This window comes from Theropithecus gelada, chromosome 5, assembly GCF_003255815.1.
Source record: "Theropithecus gelada isolate Dixy chromosome 5, Tgel_1.0, whole genome shotgun sequence".
Taxonomy (NCBI): Eukaryota; Metazoa; Chordata; class Mammalia; order Primates; family Cercopithecidae; genus Theropithecus; species Theropithecus gelada.
In genome coordinates this window covers 79977036-79999205 of record NC_037672.1, presented here as the reverse complement: position 1 = coordinate 79999205, position 22170 = coordinate 79977036, and the positions used below count along the sequence as shown (strand labels likewise).

At 37.9% G+C, this 22170-nt stretch overlaps 1 protein-coding gene across 3 annotated transcripts in view; it reads left to right on the top strand.

Moving 5' to 3' along the window:
• Window positions 1–22170, top strand: part of ADGRL3 (adhesion G protein-coupled receptor L3) — an 868510-nt gene that overhangs the window by 682003 nt on the left and 164337 nt on the right. For all 3 annotated transcript variants that reach the window (XM_025386284.1, XM_025386285.1, XM_025386286.1), the window contains 3 exons: window positions 3199–3501; window positions 6649–6752; window positions 21421–21606. In XM_025386284.1, coding sequence (XP_025242069.1) covers window positions 3199–3501; window positions 6649–6752; window positions 21421–21606 — 593 coding nt within the window. The remainder of the gene's footprint in view (window positions 1–3198; window positions 3502–6648; window positions 6753–21420; window positions 21607–22170) is intronic.

The window sequence follows — 22170 nt, the reverse complement described above, 5'->3', positions numbered from 1 at the left end:
AACATATTCCAATTTATACCCTAAGAGTATCTCTGAAACAAGGTAGAGAATGATTTGAATAGGGTCGTTTGAGAAAAAAGAAAGAAAGAAAGTACATTAATTTTCATTACGTGGTACTGGTGCTATTGTTAAATTATGTTTGGTTTGATTCTATTATCTTTAAAAATCTGAAATATAAATCATTTAAATAGAGGATAAAGATGTATTATTAAACCCATGCTAAAATACTTACACCACACAGCCAACAAAAATCTTGCAGTGGTGTGCCATGGCCCGTTGTGCATGATTTGTGCAGTTGAGACAATAGGCTGGAGAAATCTTGCACTACGTGTGTAACTAGGTAGTTTGTCATAGTGAAAATGATTTTGCTGAACAAATCTTTTCTTCTCCCAGAGAGTTATATGCTAATTAAAATATCTAATCGAAGAAAGGTGCATTCGTTTAGAAAGCATTTGTCAGTACCTACATAATCCTCAAGAAGGGAAAGAAGACAATTGAAAAACAGAGCTTCTATTTTAAAATTAATTCCTACTCTACTTCAGAGGCCTCCTGAACAAGTTAAGTTGAGCATGAGATTATTTAACTAATAACAGGTAACTGCTAAAAATCTCCATTTTTACATGATCAAACTAAAGAAGACAAAGAAGAAATCGTAATGCTTTGTTTGAAACAAAAACTGTAGCTCATTATCAATGAGAAGATTATAGTCCCTGTCAAAAAATTAAAAGTTGCTCAAAACCGTCCCTTCAGAAGTACAAATGAGAGCTGGCATTATTTGAATTAAAGGATAATTCCAACTTTAATAGTTAGAGAAAATAGTTGGAGCTAGCTTTTAACTATTGCCTTACTACTTCCCTATCTTAGTTCATTTTCTACTACTGTAACAATACCCAAGACCAGTTTATTTATACAAGACAGAATCGTTTCTTATAGTTCTAGAGGCTGAGAAGTTCAAGGTCAAGGGCCCCACAACTGGCAAAATTCTTCTTGCTGCATCATCCCATGGCAGAAGGCAGAAGGGCAAGAGAGCATACAGTTTGTGGGAGGGGTGGAGACAGGTGGGAGGGGACCAAACACACATCCTCTTATCAGAAACCCATTTCCTAGATAACTAGCCCTCTCCCACAATAATGGTGTTAATCCATTCATGAGGGCAGAACCCTCAGGTCTTAATTCTCTCATAAAAGTTCCACTTTTCAACACTCTTGCACTGGGGATGAAGTTTCTAACACATGAAGTTTGGGGGACACATTTAAACTGTTGCATTCCCCAAGTAGTATGATGTCAAAAAGGATTTTTCTGTCAGCTGGAAAAATCAGCACAAAATGTTCTTACATCTCAGCAGTGACACCACTGACACACTATTTTTTTAAGCTAATACTTTCTAAAAATTTAGTTTTTAAGTTATTCAGTTTTCTTGATTGTAGGTAATGTTTTGTTTTTAAAACATTTGATTGATTATATATGCAAATTATAAATATTAGAGTCATTTTTATTGTGTATAGTTGTAAGCTTTCAATTGCACTTAGTATTTTGAAATATGTTATTAAATGTTATGTTGGGATTGTGTTATATGTTTAGTGTCAGCTTTATTTTTTTAATCATGAGCTTTGATTTGGCAAAAGTAAATATTGAAATAACTGTATTGCCATTTTGCTCTGCTACTGCTTTCATTAACAAAAAGTTGATGATGGAGAGCTGAACATAGGTAGTGGTGATTAGAAAGAAAAAAAATAAGTGGATTTCAAATAAAGGCATGAGACAGAATCAAAAAGACTTGGTTATTTGGGAGATATAGTATATGTGGAAGAAGGAGGGAAAATAAGACACTCTGCCTTCTTGTATGAACTTTGAGTAGATGCAGTTCTGAACATTATCATTCATATGGAAAGGGACCATGAGAGAAAGAGAAGGAAAGCTGAGAGGACTGTGAGGGAAAATTGAAGAAAGAGGCAAACGGCATAATAAAAAGCATCACTTCAGAAAATACTGCAGTGTCAGTGATTAAATGTTCAAAAATATCCCATCCCTTCACCATCTCTACCCTGTTTCTTTGGAAGCTTTATATACACCAAATACATTGTGATGAACCTGGGACTTCCTTGGGGTAGCAGAGGTGAAGATATTTTAAGGGAAGTAGAAAATGAATTACAAACAGCTAGAGGCTCGTATCAGAATGCCCTACATCTCCTTCAACATGAGTGATCTTGAATCAGACTAGAGCCAATATTCCTACGGTTTATTGCCAATAAGTGAGGTTAGCAGTAGTTTCTAATCTTACAGCTAGGAATGCAGTCTGTGTAAAAAAGGACAAGCATACTCTTGAATTCCCATGATGAGAATATGAATATATTTTCCCAGAAAAATGATTATTTGCAGTGGTTATTTCCATAGTATGCCTATTCCTTGGAAACATAGGTTCAATTACCTGACAAAGAACCTATCTTTATTGGGAACTTGGAATACACTTTCCCATTCAAAAACTCTTGTTAGAGGATAATTTAGAGTTGTAACCATTTGGAAACTACTTATACTGTATATTAATAAAAATCAAATTTGAAAATGGTGTGAAGGTGAGTCTGTTCTAAGAGCAATAAAGTAGATCACTAAGCTACTCCAATTTGTGATTAAGGAGACTATATTCAGAATTGCTCTTTATTTTTTAGCTTGTCAGCAGTTTAATTTCTGTTTCCTGGTTGTTTGTTTGTTTGTTTGTTTTTTAGTTTTTGGTTTTTTTTTGGCCTCTCCCCTGTTTGCTGCATATATAGAAATCTATATTATACTTCATGTGAAAATAAAATTTTATATAGTTCCCTCTTCTATACAACGTTTGATAATTCTAAGGAGAGGGCTTAAAGTTTTAATCCTCTAATTGTCAAAAAGGCTGGGAGCATTAAGAAGCTTACTGAAGAGTTGAGTTGTGCTATAATTTTGTTTTCTAGGATTTGAGTTTCGAAGAACCATTAAAAAGCCTGTGTTTGGCAGTGATCAGTTGGTTGCTTTGATACTCAAGTGGCACCCTGATACCTTGGTATTGGCTTATTTTTGCCATGTTTAAAATGAAAATCAGGTTGAGGACTTCTAGAGCTTTAAAGCCCTTTCAACTGTCAAATAAAAATAATTTCTAAAGTGTTAGGACATCTTGAGGTCCTACTGTGAACAAGCAATGCAGGTGTTTTCTTTCTAATTTTATTTCAGATATCTCTACCACAGGACCCCTTGGCATGGGAAGCACGACCACCAGTACCACCCTTCGGACCACAACTTTGAGCCCAGGAAGGAGTACCACCCCGTCAGTGTCAGGAAGAAGAAACCGGAGTACTAGCACCCCATCTCCAGCTGTTGAGGTGCTTGATGACATGACCACACACCTTCCATCAGCATCGTCCCAAATCCCAGCTCTCGAAGAGAGCTGTGAGCCTGTGGAAGCCCGAGAAATCATGTGGTTTAAGACCCGTCAAGGACAGATAGCAAAGCAGCCATGCCCTGCAGGAACTATAGGTAAGTCTGTGCTAAAGCACTGAGTTAAAACTGTTGTGTTACTTTGGCTTTATTTTCTAGTGTTCTTTTCCTTTTCCTTCCTCCCTCCCTCCATCCCTCCCTCCTTGTCTCTCTTTTCTTTTCTCTTTTCATTTCTTTTCTTTTGTCTTTTCTTTTTTCTTTTCTTTTCTTTTCTTTTCTTTTCTTTTCTTTTCTTTCTTTCTTTCTTTCTTTCTTTCTTTCTTTCTTTCTTTCTTTCTTTCTTCCATCTTTCTTTCCTCTTTCTTATTTTCATTACAACATATTTTATTACTTGACATTTGACTAAATTCTGAACTCAGCTAAATTACAATTTAAAGCTATCTATTTTCCAGTTTGAAAATGTAACCTGATTAAGTCACAGGTAACCTGTGAGATCTGCATTTTGCCCTCATAGTCTCAGGTCTCTGGGTCAAGGTAAAGTTAGGCTGTAGATGTTCAGGCTACTCTAGAGGCTCAGCTTTTCTATGCAGCAGTCCAGAGGAGATTACTTGATTGCTGGGAGTTAGTCTCATGCTTATTACCAACCATCAGATATTGATTGCAGAAAATGAGGTCGAGGACTTCTATATTAGAAGATTATCATGGAAACGACCTAACATGTTACAAAAGAGAACGTTTGACTCTCCTTTTTATCTGCCATTGTAGTTGTCCTCTGATGGTCAAAGGCTCTTAACGCTGTTGGGGACCACGCTGTAGGAGTCAACCTAGCACTCATGCATCCACCAGAGAACAATCCTGCATTGTTTCCTCTAGGGGATAGATAAGAACTCAATATTTATTTTCTTTTTTTTTTTTCTTTTTTTTTTGAGGTGGCATCTCTGTCTGTCGCCCAGGCTGGAGTGCAGCGGCATGATCTCGGCTCACCCTCTGCCTCCAGGGTTCAAGAGATTCTCCTTCCTCAGCTTCCTGAGTAGCTGGGATTACAGGCGCCCACCACCATGCCCAGCTAATTTTTGTGTGTGTGTATGTGTTTTTAGTAGAGACAGGTTTCGCCATGTTGGCCAGGCTGGTCTCAAACTCCTGACCTCAGGTGATCCGCCAGCCTCAGCTTCCCAAATTTCTGGGAGTATAGGCATGAACCACTGCGCCCGGCCTTCTTTGCCTATTTTATTACTGATATAATTCATAATATCTTCATATGGTAACCATATTATTATTTATTTTGCTTAAGCAAAGGTATTCTGATTTTCTTATTGTTGCATACATTGATATTCGTAAATGAATACTTGTCACGTTTGCATTATTCTCTAAAATATGTAAATAAGAGAAATTCACAATATGTGTCACCTCGCATTCTCAGGGACTTTCTCCTTGGGTATTATTGATTTGGATACTTTAAGGAAAGAAGTTTTTTTTAAGAAAGTTCTGATATGGGTATATCATTTCATATTCCGTGGTATAGGAAATGGTGGATGGGAAGACCAAAGGGTATCTTGATTTTTATAAAAAATACACTTTTTTCCAGCAAATATTTAAAAACATTCAAAAATATTCATTTTCTTTAAGAAAAAGAGGGAGAATATTTATTTGTAAAGTTTTCTGTGATCCTGGAATCAGAGAACAGTTGGGAGCCACCTTCTTTCTTAGTTCTATTTCCTTAGTTCTAGGTCTCAGTTCCTTTACTTCTAAAAGAAAAATAATAATAGCCCCCTACTGCAGAACTTTGTTTTGAAGATTAGTGAAAAACTTTATTTGAAAGCACTTTGCTCTGCAGAAATGTGTCATTATTTTTCTGTGACAATTGGAAAAGATATTTTCTGAAGCCCTCAGGGATTACTGTCAATACACCCCAGTCTCATTGTTACCCATCTCTGTCCATTCTGTTATGCCTTTGTCAAGGCCCCCACAGTCTCTCACTTGAATTATTGCAATAGCTTCCTCACCATCACTCCATTACTCTCTGAAATTCATCTTCCATGTTCCTGCCAGAAATATCATTTCAAAACTCAAATTTGCTCATCGTCTATCTCCTCTTTTAATATTCTCATTGATTTTCCAGCACCCACAGATGATAGACAAGGGAGTTTATGATCTGGTTTACTTTTCCACTTTCATTAAATACAACTCCCCAGTTCAAAAAAACTTGACGTTTCCCAAAGAGCATATATTTTTCCACCTGGAATGGCCTTTTCTACCTTGTTTTTTTCCTGGAAATCCTGCACACTTATTCCTTTAAGGCTCAGCTGCTGCCTTTCCTCTACAAAGTCAAGCACTAAGCTCCATGGAGGCACATATCACATCATCTCACACATGAAATTCTTTAAAAACAGTCTCCAGCTGGACACAGTGCCTCATGCCTGTAATCCCAGAACTTTGGGAGGACAAGGCAGGCGGATCACGAAGTCAGGAGTTTGAGACCAACCTGGCGAATATGCTGAAACCCTGTTTCTACTAAAAATGCAAAAATTAGCCGGGCGTGGTGGGGTGCACCTGTAGTCCCAGCTACTTGGGAGGCTGAGGCAGGAGAATCACTTGAACCTGGGAGGCAGAGGTTGCGGTGAGCCGAGATCTTGCCACTGCCCTCCAGCCTGGGTGAGAGAGCGAGACTCCGTCTCAAACAAAACAAAACAAAACAGTCCCCATACCTAATGTGGCTGCCACAAGTGCTTCAAATATATTGTATGTTTTTGTTTGGAGTACTACATTTCTCTAGTGCTAAATGCTTACCTGGCACTGTATCTGGTGTTTTAATAAACATTATGTCAATTTAATTATCTCATTTTTACCTTTGCTCATTTTTATTTATTTTTTTTTTTTTTTGAGACGGAGTCTTGCTCTGTCGCCCAAGGCTGGAGTGCTGTGGCCGGATCTCAGCTCCCTGCAAGCTCCGCCTCCCGGGTTCCCGCCATTCTCCTGTCTCAGCCTCCCGAGTAGCTGGGACTACAGGCGCCCGCCACCTCGCCCGGCTAGTTTTTTGTATTTTTTAGTAGAGACGGGGTTTCACCGTGTTAGCCAGGATGGTCTCGATCTCCTGACCTCGTGATCCGCCCGTCTCGGCCTCCCAAAGTGCTAGGATTACAGGCTTGAGCCACCGCGCCCGGCCTACCTTTGCTCATTTTTAAATATACTATGGATGTGAAGTCATTCTCAGAAAAAGAAACAGATATATTTCTCTCATTATTATAGGTGTATCAACTTATCTATGCCTTGCTCCTGATGGAATTTGGGATCCCCAAGGACCAGATCTCAGCAACTGTTCTTCTCCTTGGGTCAATCATATAACACAGAAGGTAAATCTTGTGACTAACAAGAAAGTCTTTGCTAAAACTATATTATCTGCTGTTGATGATAGCTGTTGGAAACAAAACAGTCAAGAATTCTTTTAAAATCAATGTAGAAAAATTCTTCCATTTAATTTAATTTCACATTTAATGACAACCTCTAATACGTTATGAGCTAATTCTAGAATTTTGTTGTTTTTAAAGTGCAAATCCATGAATTTCCTCTTATATTGCTTATAATAATTTTATTATTAATAAAATTTCTATGGTATTGTGAACTACAGATATAAAAGTCCAAGAGGCATTATAAATTAAGCAAGTAAAAGTTTCTAGCATACATACATATGGGTTTTCCTGTGGAAATAATAATTATAATTTTTCAAAGTCTACCTTTGGAATCTTAAGGCATCTGATTAATGTTCTGTAACCTAATCATTTATCAGTGTTAAAAGTATACACATGTGTGACAGAATCTTGCAGACTCAAATTTTCAGAGCTTATTTGGTTGCAATATGTTGAACATTTTTATTATTAATGCACTGTGGGGCTTTGAATTGATTTCATTACAAACAGAGACCAGATGTGCATTTATGCCAAAAGGGTTATGGGATGAATCCTTATTATAGCAATTTATGTGAATTTATGCACTCCTAAAATGGAGAGTCCTTCTATGGCACATTAGCTATGCTGAGGAATTTCTGAGAGAGATTTTCCCGAGAAATATTACAAATGATGACCTTACTAAAAGCCTGCCTGTGCCATTTGCTCTTTTCTCTATTTGTTTTTAACCAGACTTATCCTCAATAATATACTGTATAATAATCCATAAATATCTACCCAGTAGATCATTTAGCAGATGAGCCATAACTATCTATTTACCCTAAATCATGGAAGAATAGTGGTTATATTGACTCTAGTTACCCTCTTACATATGCATCTCCATACTTGTTGCTATTCATAATGATGCTTCTCCAATTTCAGCACTGTTCCTGCCACAGTTTTTATGTCCTTTGATTTTATTACAATGTAGCTCAGACCCCAGGGCAAATAACTCTTGCTGGATGTGATCAGATTAAAAGATCAGTAGCATATCTCCTTGTATTAGCAATTCTTTAAAAACAGTCCCTAGATATTTAGCCCAGGGGTTAATATAAATTCAATAATAATTCTTCTAGAAGGCTGAATGTTTTCACAATAATTTCTGAATATAGTTGGATCATTTTATTGTAGAAATTACTAGGTGACTTTAACTGATAATGATGCTTAATTCTTTTCTTTTCTCTGCAGCCCAGCTAATCTTGGGACAAAAGATAATTCAAAGACCAGACAGCTGTTGTCCATTTGATTTATAGACAGGATGTTTTTGTTTTGTAAAAAAATACCTCCTATTCTTCCAGGGCATTTTTGTTTCATCCTGTAGAGTCTACAAAACTATATTATGTGATCATTACATTTAAACTTAAATAACTTAGGTAATTGGAACTTATAAAAAAAATGTTAGATTGATTACTCAAAAATTTATAAAGTCTTAAAAAGTGCAGCAAGAGACTTTTGAGCACTCTGAATCAGCTTATGTAACTTGTCCAAGGTCAGTGGTGGAGCTGGTATTTGGTGGAGAAGAAGTCAGTGGTGGAGAAGGTAGTTGAGACTACTTTCATGAAGACATCATACTTAACCACAACACTGGTTAAACCATGGATAGCTTGTGATTGGCTTCATAGCCTTACACTCAGTTACCTATGCTGTACCTCTGCACTCTGCCTACCCTTTTACTTGGTTGTGTCCTTTATGCCTCCAAATATTTATGATACTCATTGGCTATAAATGATAGTTGAACAGGTTTCTTTACCACAAAACTCTAACACTTTTAAATATTAGTATTGAAAACTTCAAGAATCTGTTGTAGCACTCATAGGATTATTTGTCTCTATTTTATCCTCCTCCTACCCAGGCTGTCTTTCATAGAATTCATCCCTTTTCTCATCTCCTTCCTCTCATTGTAATACCTGCGTAATACCAGAGTCCACACAGATGGAACACTTGAGGAGGTTTTGTTTACAAAGGTATGGGGCAGTAAAGGCAAACTGCAAGGGATTGAGCAGGAACCCAGAGCTTGTAGCAGGGGAGGAGCTGTTCCCAACCCCAGGCCTGTAGAGTACCAGATCAAAGGAGTGACCAAAAATAAGGAGCTCTTTGTCCTTGGGAAGAAAGATGATCTTAAGGCAAGGGACACAGCTTAGCCCCAGGTGGCCATTCAGAAAGGAATCCAGGTGAATGAATACCCTGACTTTACTTACCCTCCACTGTCCATTTACCTGCCAAGCCACCCCACTGGCCAAACCCAACCAGAAGCCAAAGAAGGACACACTTAATGACTACCTTGTAAGTCCACCTTGTAGGGCAGAAGGCAGGATGGAGGAGGGTAGAGTAGCCCTGAACTAGCAAATGGAAGGTACCCAACATAGTCCTTGGCTTTTCTCCACTCCCTTCTCTCACCCTTCTTCCTTTTCCCATTGAATCAGCATTGTTGTCTAGGGTAAGTGCTCATGGCTCATCATCTAGAGCCAAGAAGATTAAGGACACAGACACACGCAAGGAGTGAGTTTAGGAGCAGAGGTTTAATAGGCAAAAGAAGAGAAAGGAGAATAGCTCTCTCTCTTGTGAGAGAGAGAGAGAGGGGCTCCAAAATGGGAATTCCAACCTGGAGTGGTAGTTCACCGGATTTTATAGGTAGGCTTGAGGAGATGGTGTCTGATTTATGTAAGGCCCAAGATTGGTTGGACCAGGTGTGACGTTTACATAGCCTGCGGGGAAGGCTGGAAGGCTAGCCACCCCACCCTAATCTTTTTTTTTTTTTTTTTTTTTTTTTTTGAGATGAAGTCTCTCTCTGTCACCCAGGCTGGAGTACACTGGCACTGTTTTGGCTCACTGCAACCTCCACCTCCCAGGTTCAAGCAATTCTCTTGCCTCAGCCTCCCAAAGCTGGGACTACAGGCGCACACTGCAACACCTGGCTAATTTTTTGTATTTTAGTAGAGATGAGGTTTCACCATGTTGTCCAGGCTGGTCTCAAACTCCTGAGCTCAGGCAGTCTGCCTGCTACGGCCTCCCAAAGTGCTAGGATTAGAGGAGTGAGCCATCATGCCCCACCACACTAATCTTATTATGCAAATAGGCTTTCCACTTGGCCTGCCATGTTGCCTGCTCCTTACTGTGCACGTGGCTGGCAAAGGGAAGGAGCTGCCATTTTGAACATGCCTAGTCCCAGGTAGCCTTCTCTTGTCAGCATAGCTGCCAGCAATCACCTGTGCAAGCTTCTAGCTTGCCTTTCTATGTCTGCAGCTCGATTTTACAGGCTACTCTTTGTTAGAAAAGAAATGATTTTGGGGCTGCTTTTCTTTAAAAGGAAAACCTTACTGAGGACTTTCTTACCCTAACTGCCTAAATAATTTCTTTTTAATTCCTGTATCACCATCTCCTTCTCTTTCCTTTGCCCTTCACCTCCCCTCTCCTCCCTCTTTGATTTCCTTTTTCCCACACACTCTTTGCTCTGATCTCCTACCTCTTTCCATTTCTGCAACTGATTTTTTTCTGCCGTCTACCACGTTGAAAAATTGAAGTCAAATAGATATCTTTAATGTTTCATTTTTCCTGCTACCCTCCCCCTGCTGCCAGTATAGTTTTGTGAATTTCAAACTCGTAAAGCAAAGAAACGCTTTTTACCCCCAATGGAAACACAAGTGAAAAAAACACAATATACACATGCAAAGAAAAAAAAGTATATATTTGAAATGCTAGTTTTCTTCTTCTCAGGGATTTTGTGAATTAATGTACCCTGAAGGGTGAGTCCACTTGGACTGCTGTGGTTTATGGTTAAAACAACAAACAAGGCCGGGCACAGTGGCTCACATCTGTAATCCCAACACTTTGGGAGGCTGAGGCAGGCAGATCACGAGGTCAGGAGATCGAGACCATCCTGGCTAACACAGTGAAACCCCATCTCTACAAAAAAATACAAAAAATTAGCCAGGTGTGGTGGCAGGCGCCTGTAGTTCTAGCTACTCGGGAGGCTGAGGCAGGAGAATGGCGTGAACCCGGGAGGCGAAGCTTGCAGTAAGCCAAGATCATGCCACTGCACTCCAGCCTGGGCTACAGAGTGAACCTCCATCTCAAAAAAAAAAAAAAAAATTAAAATTAAAATTAAAATACAAACCATAGACGAGGTAGCTTATAAACAACAGAAGTATATTTTCCATGGTTCCGGAGGCTGGAAAGTCCAAGATCAAGGTGCCGGCAGATCCTTTGTCCGGTGAGGGTCTGCTTTCTGGTTCATCAGCAGCACCTTCTCACTGAATCCTCACATGGTGGAAGGGACAGCTCTCTGGGGCTTCATTTATAAGGGCACTAATCCCAGTCATTAGGGCTCTGGCCTCATGACCTAATCCCTTCCCACAGGCCCCACCTCTTAACACTATCACATTGAGGATTCAGTGTTAACATGTGAATTTTAGAGGGACATAAACTTTCAGATCACTGCAACCTCCTTCTCATCTTTACAGTGCCCCGGAGAACTCCTAAGAATGTTGAAGGAAAGAGCACTGACCTGAATATCTTGATTGTTGAGTTATGGTGGACACATCATTAACCTCTGGATTGGTTTCCCCTTTTGTAAAATAGAGTAGATCATTAATTTTAGTGCTCACTAAATTTTAGACATACAGTGCTCACTGTATGTCACCACCATTATAGATTGCATAGGTAGCAGTTTTACTCAACTAAATGAACCAAGTTGCTGACTTTAGTTCAAAATAGGAAATCTTACGTTTACATTTTCTTGAAAACATGAATTATGTTTTTTTCTCCCAGCAATCAGGCCAAGTGGGAGAAAACAGCTAAAGAATCTTGATGGTTTCAACTCACAAATGAATTTGAGTCACTTATGTACTTGTGAAGTTAGAGATTAAGTTCTGTGTGACACTAAAGAGTGGATTACTTTTCACTAGAGAAGATGTAAGCTTTTAAAGTTAGAATATCACAAAGGAATTTGTTGTAAATAAACCAGCTGGATACATTCGTAAAGATGAGATTTAATTAAAAAAATTATTTGTGCAGAAGAGAAAGGAGGAAAATCATAAGTTGTACAAAAGGTTACCTTTACTCCAACAATGAGATAGAGAAAAGGAGAGCGAAAGGGAGAGGAAAAGGCAGGCCAGTAGGCAGGTGGATAGAAGTCTTGATGGATGTACGTGGATGGATGGATGAATGGATGGAAAAGTAGGTAGAAGGGCTGGGCACGGTGGCTCACGCCTGTAATCCCAACACTTTGGGAGGCCGAGGCGGGCAGATCACGAGGTCAGGAGATCGAGACCATCCTGGCTAACATGGTGAAACCCTGTCTCTGCTAAAAATACAATAAATTAGCCGAACGTGGTGGCGGGTGCCTATAGTCCCAGCTACTCGGGAGACTGAGGCAGGAGAATAGCGTGAACCCAGGAGGTGGAGCTTGCAGTGAGCCGAGATGGCGCCACTGCACTCCAGCCTGGGCGACAGAGCGAGACTCCATTTCAAAAAAAAAAAAAAAAGGGAGAAAAGTAGGTAGAAGAATAAATGAATAGATAGATCATAAATAGATACATATCTGTATACATATCTACATACATTGGAAGAGAGATATATGTCTTCAAATTAATGTTTTAAAAAAAGTTTCCAGTTTTTATTGAAAGCCAACAAGTTGGCTCAGAGCCATGCCTCCTGAAACATGAAGGCAAAATATCCCATTTCTCACCTATTTTAATGACTGCTGTAAAATCATAGTCTCTTGCCTCAGCTTGATCTCCAGCTTGCACTCAATTTTTCAAAAAGGAGACTATTTTGCATACTTTTAAAGAAAGTATTGTGCTTTATAACTTCACCCATCTTTTTTCACTTCAAGTTTGGTGGTAGTACAGTTCTGTATAGCTTCCTTATTTACATGCAAAGGGAAGTCAGCTTCCTACTCCATTGCCTGATTCCACTATTACATGAAAAAGAATTGTCAATGTTGTAATGGTGAGAATAGCCTCTTCCTATTTCTAAGAAACCAAAGTGCCTCTGTTTCTGTTTGTATACAAGTTACTGATAGATTTTCAGATAATGCAAGGTTATTCCTTACTTTCTAAAGAAGAGGGATGTGAAAATCTAGAAAGAATGTTGCTACTTTACAACATAAGTCAGTTATCTCCCCTAGAAACTAGGTCGAATCCTGTCTCCTATATCTTAAATTCCCCATTTTATATTCCTTAGATCTAGCATGAAATAAAAGTAAATTGCTTCTTTATTTTGTCAGAGATGAGTGGCAATTCCAAAATTTTACACTTATTTAACTTACGTTTAATTGTAAGATAGAAGCATTTTGTTGCTTGTATACCCATTTGACTCAGATTTATGGTAAAATAGATCTCAAAGAAATGGTAGCTATGTACTTGAACACTATGTGTAATTCCTTTATAAATTGTTTTGGCCCTTGATTAGTGGTTGATATAATAAAATCTCAATGCTGATTTTTTAAAAATTGCTTTGACTTGTATCCAAATTTAAAATGTTATCTGTCTCCGTCATAATTATTATTTTTAACTAAAGCTGCCGGGTTTTCCCTCCCTGATTCAAGTCCTAGATATAATCCCACCATATCAATATAGGCATTAATTTACTAATCCTCACAAAACTTATAACATTTCTCAGTGTGTATTGCTTATTTCTGAGAAAAATTTTAGTAGAATTTAGCAAAAGAAGTTAGTGAGGTCTTTAAGCTGTGAGATGTAGAATAAATGTATTTCAGCCCTGCCTATGTGCACAGAAAACTTGAGGCACATTCAACATATATATATATTTTTGTATGGAAATAAGATCATTATAGTCTGCAATAACTGGAGTAAGAGAAGTAAACAGGGTGATCAGAAAGAGATTCACTTTGGATGCCACTGGAGAGGATGTGGGCCGTGATAGCCGGACAGAAAATGTGGCCATGAAACTGAATTGGGAGCAGCTATGGGAGAAATCAGTTAATGGTACCACCGTGTAGTTAGGAAAACCAGAAACCCAAGGATGGCTTTTGGTGCCTCCCTCTCCTTCCCTTCCTGCACCCAGTCAGACACTAGTCCTGTCAGGTGTAACTGTAAATTCCTCTCAGGCCAGGCCACTGCTTTTCACTTCTCTCCATACCCACTACCCCAATCCATAGCAATTTCTCCTCACCCAGATCTCCTTTCATTCACTCCTGAACCCTCTAATCCTTTCCCCTGAATTTGACTTCAAATACAAACCTAATTTGGCATATCCCATGTAAGCTCTTCAGGACTTTCCCATTATTCTTAACATAATTCCCGAAATCTTCATGATAACTTCTAAACCAGAACTACTTAATCCTGTCCTTGCTCACCTCTCCAGCTGCCTAAACACCAGATATGGTGCCCTTTGTGCAATTTCCCTAAGATTGCATGCCCTTCCCTCCTAAAAGCTGTTCCCTCTGCCCAGATGCCCCCACCCACATCCCAATCTAATTTCTTCTTTCTGTTCCATCTCAAATTAAACATTCTTCCTCAGAGAAGCATTTCCATGCCAGGTTAAAATGTCTTCCAACTACTCTACCACACTGGGATTCTGTATTGCTCTCAACAAAATTAAAATTATATATTTGTACAGTTAAATTCTTAATAACTATTTCCGTGGCTAGTATATAAACTCCCTCTCATTAGAAAGCATTTTATTCAACACTGACCTTAGCACAGGGCTATAGAGATTCAAATGTTTATCAAAGAACAAATGAATATATAGGCTGAATGAACAATCATTGAAATAATAGATGGATGGATAAGCGGATGGAGATAGCTAGACAAAAACATACGGATATGCAGGGAGCAATACTGGATTCTGAAAGTATAAAAAATGTTTTTTCTTCTTATCGTACCTAGTACTATGTCTACTCAAGCCATGTTTATTCTAGATCTTACTTTTTATGTATCATATTCTTGGCTTATTCTTTCCCCTCAATAGCACCGATTAGTATTCCATTGTACCTTGTATCCCTCGACTTATCTTTTAAGATTTCACTCGGTGGTTACTTCTTCTTGCCGTCCCTCAGCTTTGTGGTTGTTCTCCATTCCCATAATACCTCATACACATTCCTGTCACAACAACTGAATTGTTGTGAACTCATACGATCTTTTACACACCTCACTCCAACCCCATGAGTGCAAGACTTGTATAAGATTCATCTTTATTTCCTCAGGAAATAACAAGTGTGCAAAGAATCATTGAAAGAATGAAACATTTTTGCTATGATTTATTAACTTTAAGATGAAGAGAGGGCCTGTAGTCCCACCTACTTGGGAAGCTGAAGCAGGAGGACTGCTTGAGGCCAGGAGTTCAAAGCTGCAGTTAGCTGTGATTGTGCTGCTGCACTCCAGCTTGGGAAATAGAAAAAAAAAAAAAAAAAGAATAGAGGGTCAGAAAATAATTTGTTATAGCAGTTTTTATTTTACCCTAAAAAGGTACTTTTCATATTTTTACTATAAACGTATTTATTTATTTATTCATTAAAGACAAGGTCTTACTCTGTACTCTGTCACCCAGGCTGGAGTGCTGTGGCATGGCCATGACTCCCTATAACCTTAACCTCCCAGGATGAAACAATTCTCCCACCTCAATCTCTCAAGTAGCAGGGACCACTGTGGGCCCTGAGAATTTTTTTTTTTTTTTTTAATTTTGTAGACATGGGGCTTCCCTAGGTTGCCCAGGCTGGTCTCCAGCTCCTGAGCTCAAGTGATCTTCCTGCATTGGTCTCCCAAAGTACTGGGATTACAGGTGTGAGCCACCATGCCCAGCCTACAAATATTTTTATAACCTATTTGCACTCAGGTTTTTTTCCTTCCAACATTTTTGTTGTTAAACATTGAATTCCAGGGCTCTTTTGAAGGATTAAGTTTATTGTTCACAAACAACAACAGCAACAAAAACCCCACTTCTTGAATGCTAAAATACAGTTACTATTTATAAGAGAATTCATTAGTGATCTTATTTTACTTATTGATTTATAAAACTACACCGTTGTTGACACATATATGGACAGATGAATTTGCCTGGCTGTTTTTTATAGAGATGGGATTTCAATGTGTTGCCCAGGCTGATCTTGAACTACTGAGCTCAAGTGATCCGCCCACCTCAGGCTCCCAAAGTGTTAGGATTACAGGTGTGAGCCATCCACCTGGCCTTCATTATTATCTTTTATATTGAGAACAATTACATTTTTACTTGTTGGTCATCTACATTTTCAACTTTTTCATTACTGCACATAAAGAAAATGTTTAATTTTTTTCTGCCCTTTTATATTGATAAATTTTTATATAAGGGAATTACATAGGCCTTCTTTTCCACCTTTTCATTTCTCACTCCAATAATGTAATAATTCATATTGAAAACTATACTTGTATAACCACACAGAAAAAAAAAAAAAGAAATGGAATTACAATAGGAAAATACCAGTACCATTATTTCATTTTTTTCTCTATTTGATGACTAATTTTGCTATTCATAATGATCACCGATAGATGTAATTAAAGTCAATACTTGTATCCTTAGTTTTGAAGATGTATTGATGAACAAATGAATATATAGGCTGAATGAACAATCTACCTAATTTAGTAGATCTCAAACTTTTGTCACCGTAGTATATTTAAAACCGTAGTATATTTTATGATTCACGGTAGTGAATGATAAAACCTCAGAGGTCCATCAAACTGACTTTTTTTCTTATAGAAATGATATTGTGTGGTAACAAAGACAGAGAAAGAAACTTAATAACAACAAAATAATTACATAAGAACCCATGATTAACAAAATAAAACAATAGTAATTCTACAAATATATTCATTATTATAAGAGTATAATAGGTGAAAAATTATAACCTTCAAGACACTATGAATGGCACAGTAATTAAAATAATGTCCCTTTGGAAAATTATAGGAATTCCAGCTATCTTAGATATCTCTATGCCCAGTGGGGGAGTTGTCCAAAGTATCAGTTGTATCAGGTGTCCAGACTTCTTGATGGAATATTGAATTTGAATACTTACACTATACTGGCATCTCACTAAATTAATTAATGAACACTGAATTTTAGAATGTGTTACTTGATTTACTATATTATCAGTAAGTAGCCCTAATTTATGTACAGAAATTTAAATGTGTGGACCTTAATCACATTTATATCACTTTATGAACACTTAAAAGTACATTCATGACCCACCAGTGGGCCACGAGTGCTACTTTGATCTACATTGAATTTGTTACATACATATCCTTGAACCCTATAATGTATTCCTTTTAGTCTTACAGGTATTTTAGGCAAAAAGACCCTGACCATATTTTACAAATTTCTTATACTCAGTCCTGATATTTTCTATTTTAAGAATTTCTTGAAAGTTGGACCAGGTGCAGTGGCTCACGCCTGTGATCTCGGCACTTTGGGAGGTCAAGGCGGGCAGATGGCTTGAGATCAGGAGTTCGAGACCAGCCTGGCCAACATGGCGAAACCTAATCTCTACTGAAAATACAAAAATTAGCTGGGCATGGTGGCATGTACCTGTAATCCCAGCTACTCAGGAGACCAAGGCATGAGAATCGCTTAAACTGGGGAGGCAGAGGCTGCAGTGAGCTGAGATCATGCCACTGATCTCCAGCCTCAGAGACAGAGGAAGACTCTGTCTCAAAAAAAAAAAAAAAAATTCTAGAAAGTATTGATTATATAATAATTGTTTAAAATATTTTTCATGTAAAATTTTAACACTATAGGTAAGGATTTTTCTTTTGATTCTCCCTTTTTAGGCTTTGTTCTATATATTTAAATATATAGAAATGCACATATATAAATAAACACAAATATTGTATATATTATTTCTTTTTCACAAGTAGCATATTTATAATTACTTACGTAGTGTGTTTATATTTCTCAATAGCATGCAAATATTTATTAGTATGTATATGTAAATAACTTTCATATCTGCATTTAACTCAACAATATAGCCTGAAGATTAATCTTCACATTATTGATCTCATTCATAATTTTAAACTGTTGGATAATATTTCATGGTATGGAATATTTCATGGATCAGATGGTAGTGGATTATCAGAATTTATTAACATTAGTGTCAATATACTTGCTATACAACCCCCTCACTGCCAAATTTGACTGGCTTAATTTAAAAAATTAATTAAAAGAAAATTCCAAGGTATGAATCTTCCTGCAGAGTTTTATATAGTCATAATCCATTTTATTGTTTATCATAAACAAGCTGGAATCAACATCCTTGAACATTTCTCTTTGTATATCTGTGGGATTATTTCTTATGGTTGATACTTTGAGTTACACAGTCTTCACATGTCAAAGTTTAATAGACAATGGTAATTTACTGTCATAGGAGCAATACAAATATACACTACCAATAGTAGTTTATGAAGGTGATATTTGCTGAAACAAACCCTTGCCACCACTTAATGATATTAAATGTTTTTTGTTTTGTTTTGTTTTTACTTTTTGAGTTAGGCTTTTCTATATACATGAGAATATGACTGTAAATAATTTAGGTGTTCTAATCAGTTTAATTAATTTATTGTTTCTTTAACATTCAATCCTGATACAAACGCTAAGCATCCCAAGTAGATCATTATAACCGATAACCTACCTATTTAAATAAGAGTTTTACTTGTCCCCCTTTTAGCTTTCTGAATAGCCATTAGTGAAACAACTTACAGAGAGTATGGCTTTCTCTTTGTGTTCCCATTTTCTGTGTTGGACTACCTTTAAAAAGGGGAAGAAAATAATTTTGTACATAATGACACTATTATATATTTAAATAGTAATGGTGTTACAGGAAAAGGCTTCGGATCCAGACCCCAAGAAGGGGCTTTTGGATCTTGCCCAAGAAAGAATTTAGGGCGAGTCCGCAGTGCAAAGCAAAAGCAAGTTGATTAAGAAAGTACAGTGGTGAAAGGATAGCTATTCCATAGGCAGTGTAGGACGTTCCCAAAAGTAAGAGGAGGAAAGCATCCACCCTAGGTAAAATGCTTGTATATGTATATTTTTTCTAGTTAGTTAGTTAGTTAGTTAGTTAGTTTGTTTGTTTGTTTTTGAGATAAGAGTCTGGCTCTGTCACCCAGGCTGGAGTGCAGTGGTGCAATCTGAGCTCAGGGCAACCTCCGCCTCCTGGGTTCAAGCAATTCTCCTGCCTCAGTCTCCCAAGTAGCTGGGATTACAGGCACGCACCACCACACGCGGCTAATTTTTGTATTTTTACTAGAGACGGGGTGTCACCATGTTGGCCAAGCTGGCCTCAAACTCGACCTCGTGATACACCCGCCTCAGCCTCCCAAAGTGCTGGAATAACAGGCATGAGCCACCGTGCCCAGCCCAGTGCTTGTATATGTGTGTGTGTGTGTGTGTGTGTGTATTTATATATATGAGATAAAAAGAGATACTGGGGAGATGTGCTATGCTCCAAAGGTTTGTGATAAAGCGTTAATTTTCTTTTCTGTCTTTTTTTTTTTTTTGGATACGCAGTCTCGCTCTGTCACCCAGGCTGGAGTGCAGTGGCACGATCTCGACTCACTGCAAGCTTCGCCTCCCGTATTCATGCCATTCTCCTGCCTCAGCCTCCCGAGTAGCTGGGACTAAGGGCGTCTGCCACCACACCCGGCTAATTTATTGTATTTTTAGTAGAGACGGGGTTTCCCCATGTCGGCCAGGCTGGTCTCGATCTCCTGACTTCGTGATCCGCCCGCCTCAGCCTCCCAAAGGGCTGGGAGCCACCGCACCCGGCTACTTTTCTTAATTACTATATTTTGCAAAAATTGGAATTACTGTCTTTAAAGCAAAATTAGGAATGCCTTTGTTCTCTGGATATCGGGATATCTCCCAAGGCTGGGTCTGTTTAGCAAACATTACTAGTTTGTTCCCTTAACCATAAATATCTAGTTAGGAATGCCTAACTTTTTGAGAATGCAAGTCAGCAAGTCCCGGCCTCATTTTCTTAGCCCTCACTCAAAATGCAGTTACTCTGGTTGGAAGGCCTCTGACAGTAGGACAGATTAAAGTTTGAAAAGATAATATCAAATTATTAAGAAACTCCTAGAGACTTGCAACTATAATCTCAGCGCTTTAGGAGGCCAAAGTAGAAGGATAGCATAAGACCAGGAGCCCCATCTCTACAAAAAAAAAAAAAAAAAAAAAAAAAAAAAAAAAAATTAGCCATGCATAGTGGGTGCACACCCGTAGTCCCAGCTACGTTGGAGGATGAGCTGGGAGGATGCCTTGAGCCCAGGAGTTCAAGGTTACAGTGAACTGTGATGAGCTATGATTGTGCCCCTGGACTTCTTCAGCCTTGGTGACAGTGAGACCTGCCTTACCAAAGAAAAAAAAAAAAAAAAGGCTGGGCGCGGTGGCTCATACCTGTAATCCCAGCACTTTGGGAGCCCGAGACGGGTAGATTGCCTAAGGTCAGGAGTTCAAAACCAGCCTGGCCAACATGGTGAATGAAACCCCCATACAAAAATTAGCTGAGCGTGGTGGCAGGCATCTGTAATCCCAGCTACTTGGAAGGCTGGGGCAGGAGAATCGCTTGAACCCAGGAGGCAGAGGTTGCAGTGAGCCGAGAGATTGTGCCATTGCACTCCAGCCTGGGTGACAAAGGAGAAACTCTGTCTCAAAAATAAATAAATAAATAAATAAATAAAGAGTCTCTGGAAAGTGAGAATATAGAAAGGTGAAATAGAGGTGTTCATTATTTTTACTTTGTACACTTTTTATTTATTTAGTGTAAATGTGTTATAGTCCTGTTTTACTTTTTTAATTTCAAAACAAAGAAGAGTATAACTTGGGAAATTACACTTACTTACTCATTCTTGTTTCTCATGACTTTCTTACCAATTGATATATATTCCTATGTTTGAATTACCCATGGCTAACAAATTTGTTCTAATGATGATGACGTATTAGGTCTTTATCTATTTTAATATTTTTGGAGTGTTGACAATTTGACATATTCTTGTAGAATGTACTTGAAAAATCAGCGTGTACTTTCAGAGAAAAAAAATACTAGAAACTAAGCAATAACATACCGGGAGAGAAATTCCTTATTCAGTTAGTAAGAAGACGAAAATCACTTTGAAAAGTCCAGATTTTATTTCTGGTAGAATTTTCACAGAGCTTAGCAGCTGATGAGTATTCACTGTGAACTAAGTGCTAAACTAGACACAAAGGAAAATGTGTACGTGCCTCTGAGAACTTACAATGTGGTTGGGGATCCACAACACACAAGCAACTAAGTCAACTTCAGAAACTCACAGAGAAAAACCATAGGGCAAACCTTAGACTTAACTACCCAAATAGATAATTAAGGTAAACATGATTTTTCAAAGTAAGTTTCCTCAGGAGGAGCTTTCTGAAGACATGAGTTTAAAGTCAAGTTTTGAAGAAAAAGATGAATTTGCAGGAAAAAATTGGGGAGTGTATTCCAGATGAAGATGGAGTTTAACAACTATTTCTTTAATCAATCATTACAATTACATGCAAACATGATCATTGAAAGAAACCAATAAAAGTATTTATGTGAGATCTCTTTCCTTTGTATTCCATTTAAAAATTATAGTTGAAATCTGGTGAGACAGCTGCCAACATTGCTAGAGAGCTGGCTGAACAGACAAGAAATCACTTGAATGCTGGGGACATCAGCTACTCTGTCCGGGCCATGGATCAGCTGGTAGGCCTCCTAGATGTACAGCTTCGGAACTTGACCCCAGGTGGAAAAGATAGCGCTGCCCGGAGTTTGAACAAGGTAAGGACCCCAATTATGTGTGTGTGTGTGTGGTGTGTGTGTGTATATATGTGTGTGTGTGTATATATATATGTCTTTAAAGTTTTCGTAAAATCAGAAAGACCTCACTGCTTAATTTTCCCCCTTCTATAGAATATAATCATTATAAAGAGAATCAACAGCTATTTTCAATTCCTTTGTTATTTCGTTATAATAATAGAACTACGTGGTTCTTAATCTAAAGAAATGATAAATGATAATCTCTGTATATATATTTTGAATTTATAATTCTGTTTTCCATGGCAGTTATTCTGGTATGCTAAATTCAGAGAGGGTTAATGTACATAAATGCAGTTTCTTTTTTCTTTCAAACTTTTATGTTAAGATAATTGACAATGAAATAAATGTCTAATCAATAAGTAAGACTTTAGAACATAATAACAAGAAGATATTACAGATCTTCTTCTGGAAGGATGGATGGATCTCTAACATCCATTATAGATTATTTAAAAACTGAGATAATTTACCCTAATTAATAAAACTTTTAAAAAATTCATAAGGCAAGTAATTAAGTTTAATTTCTAC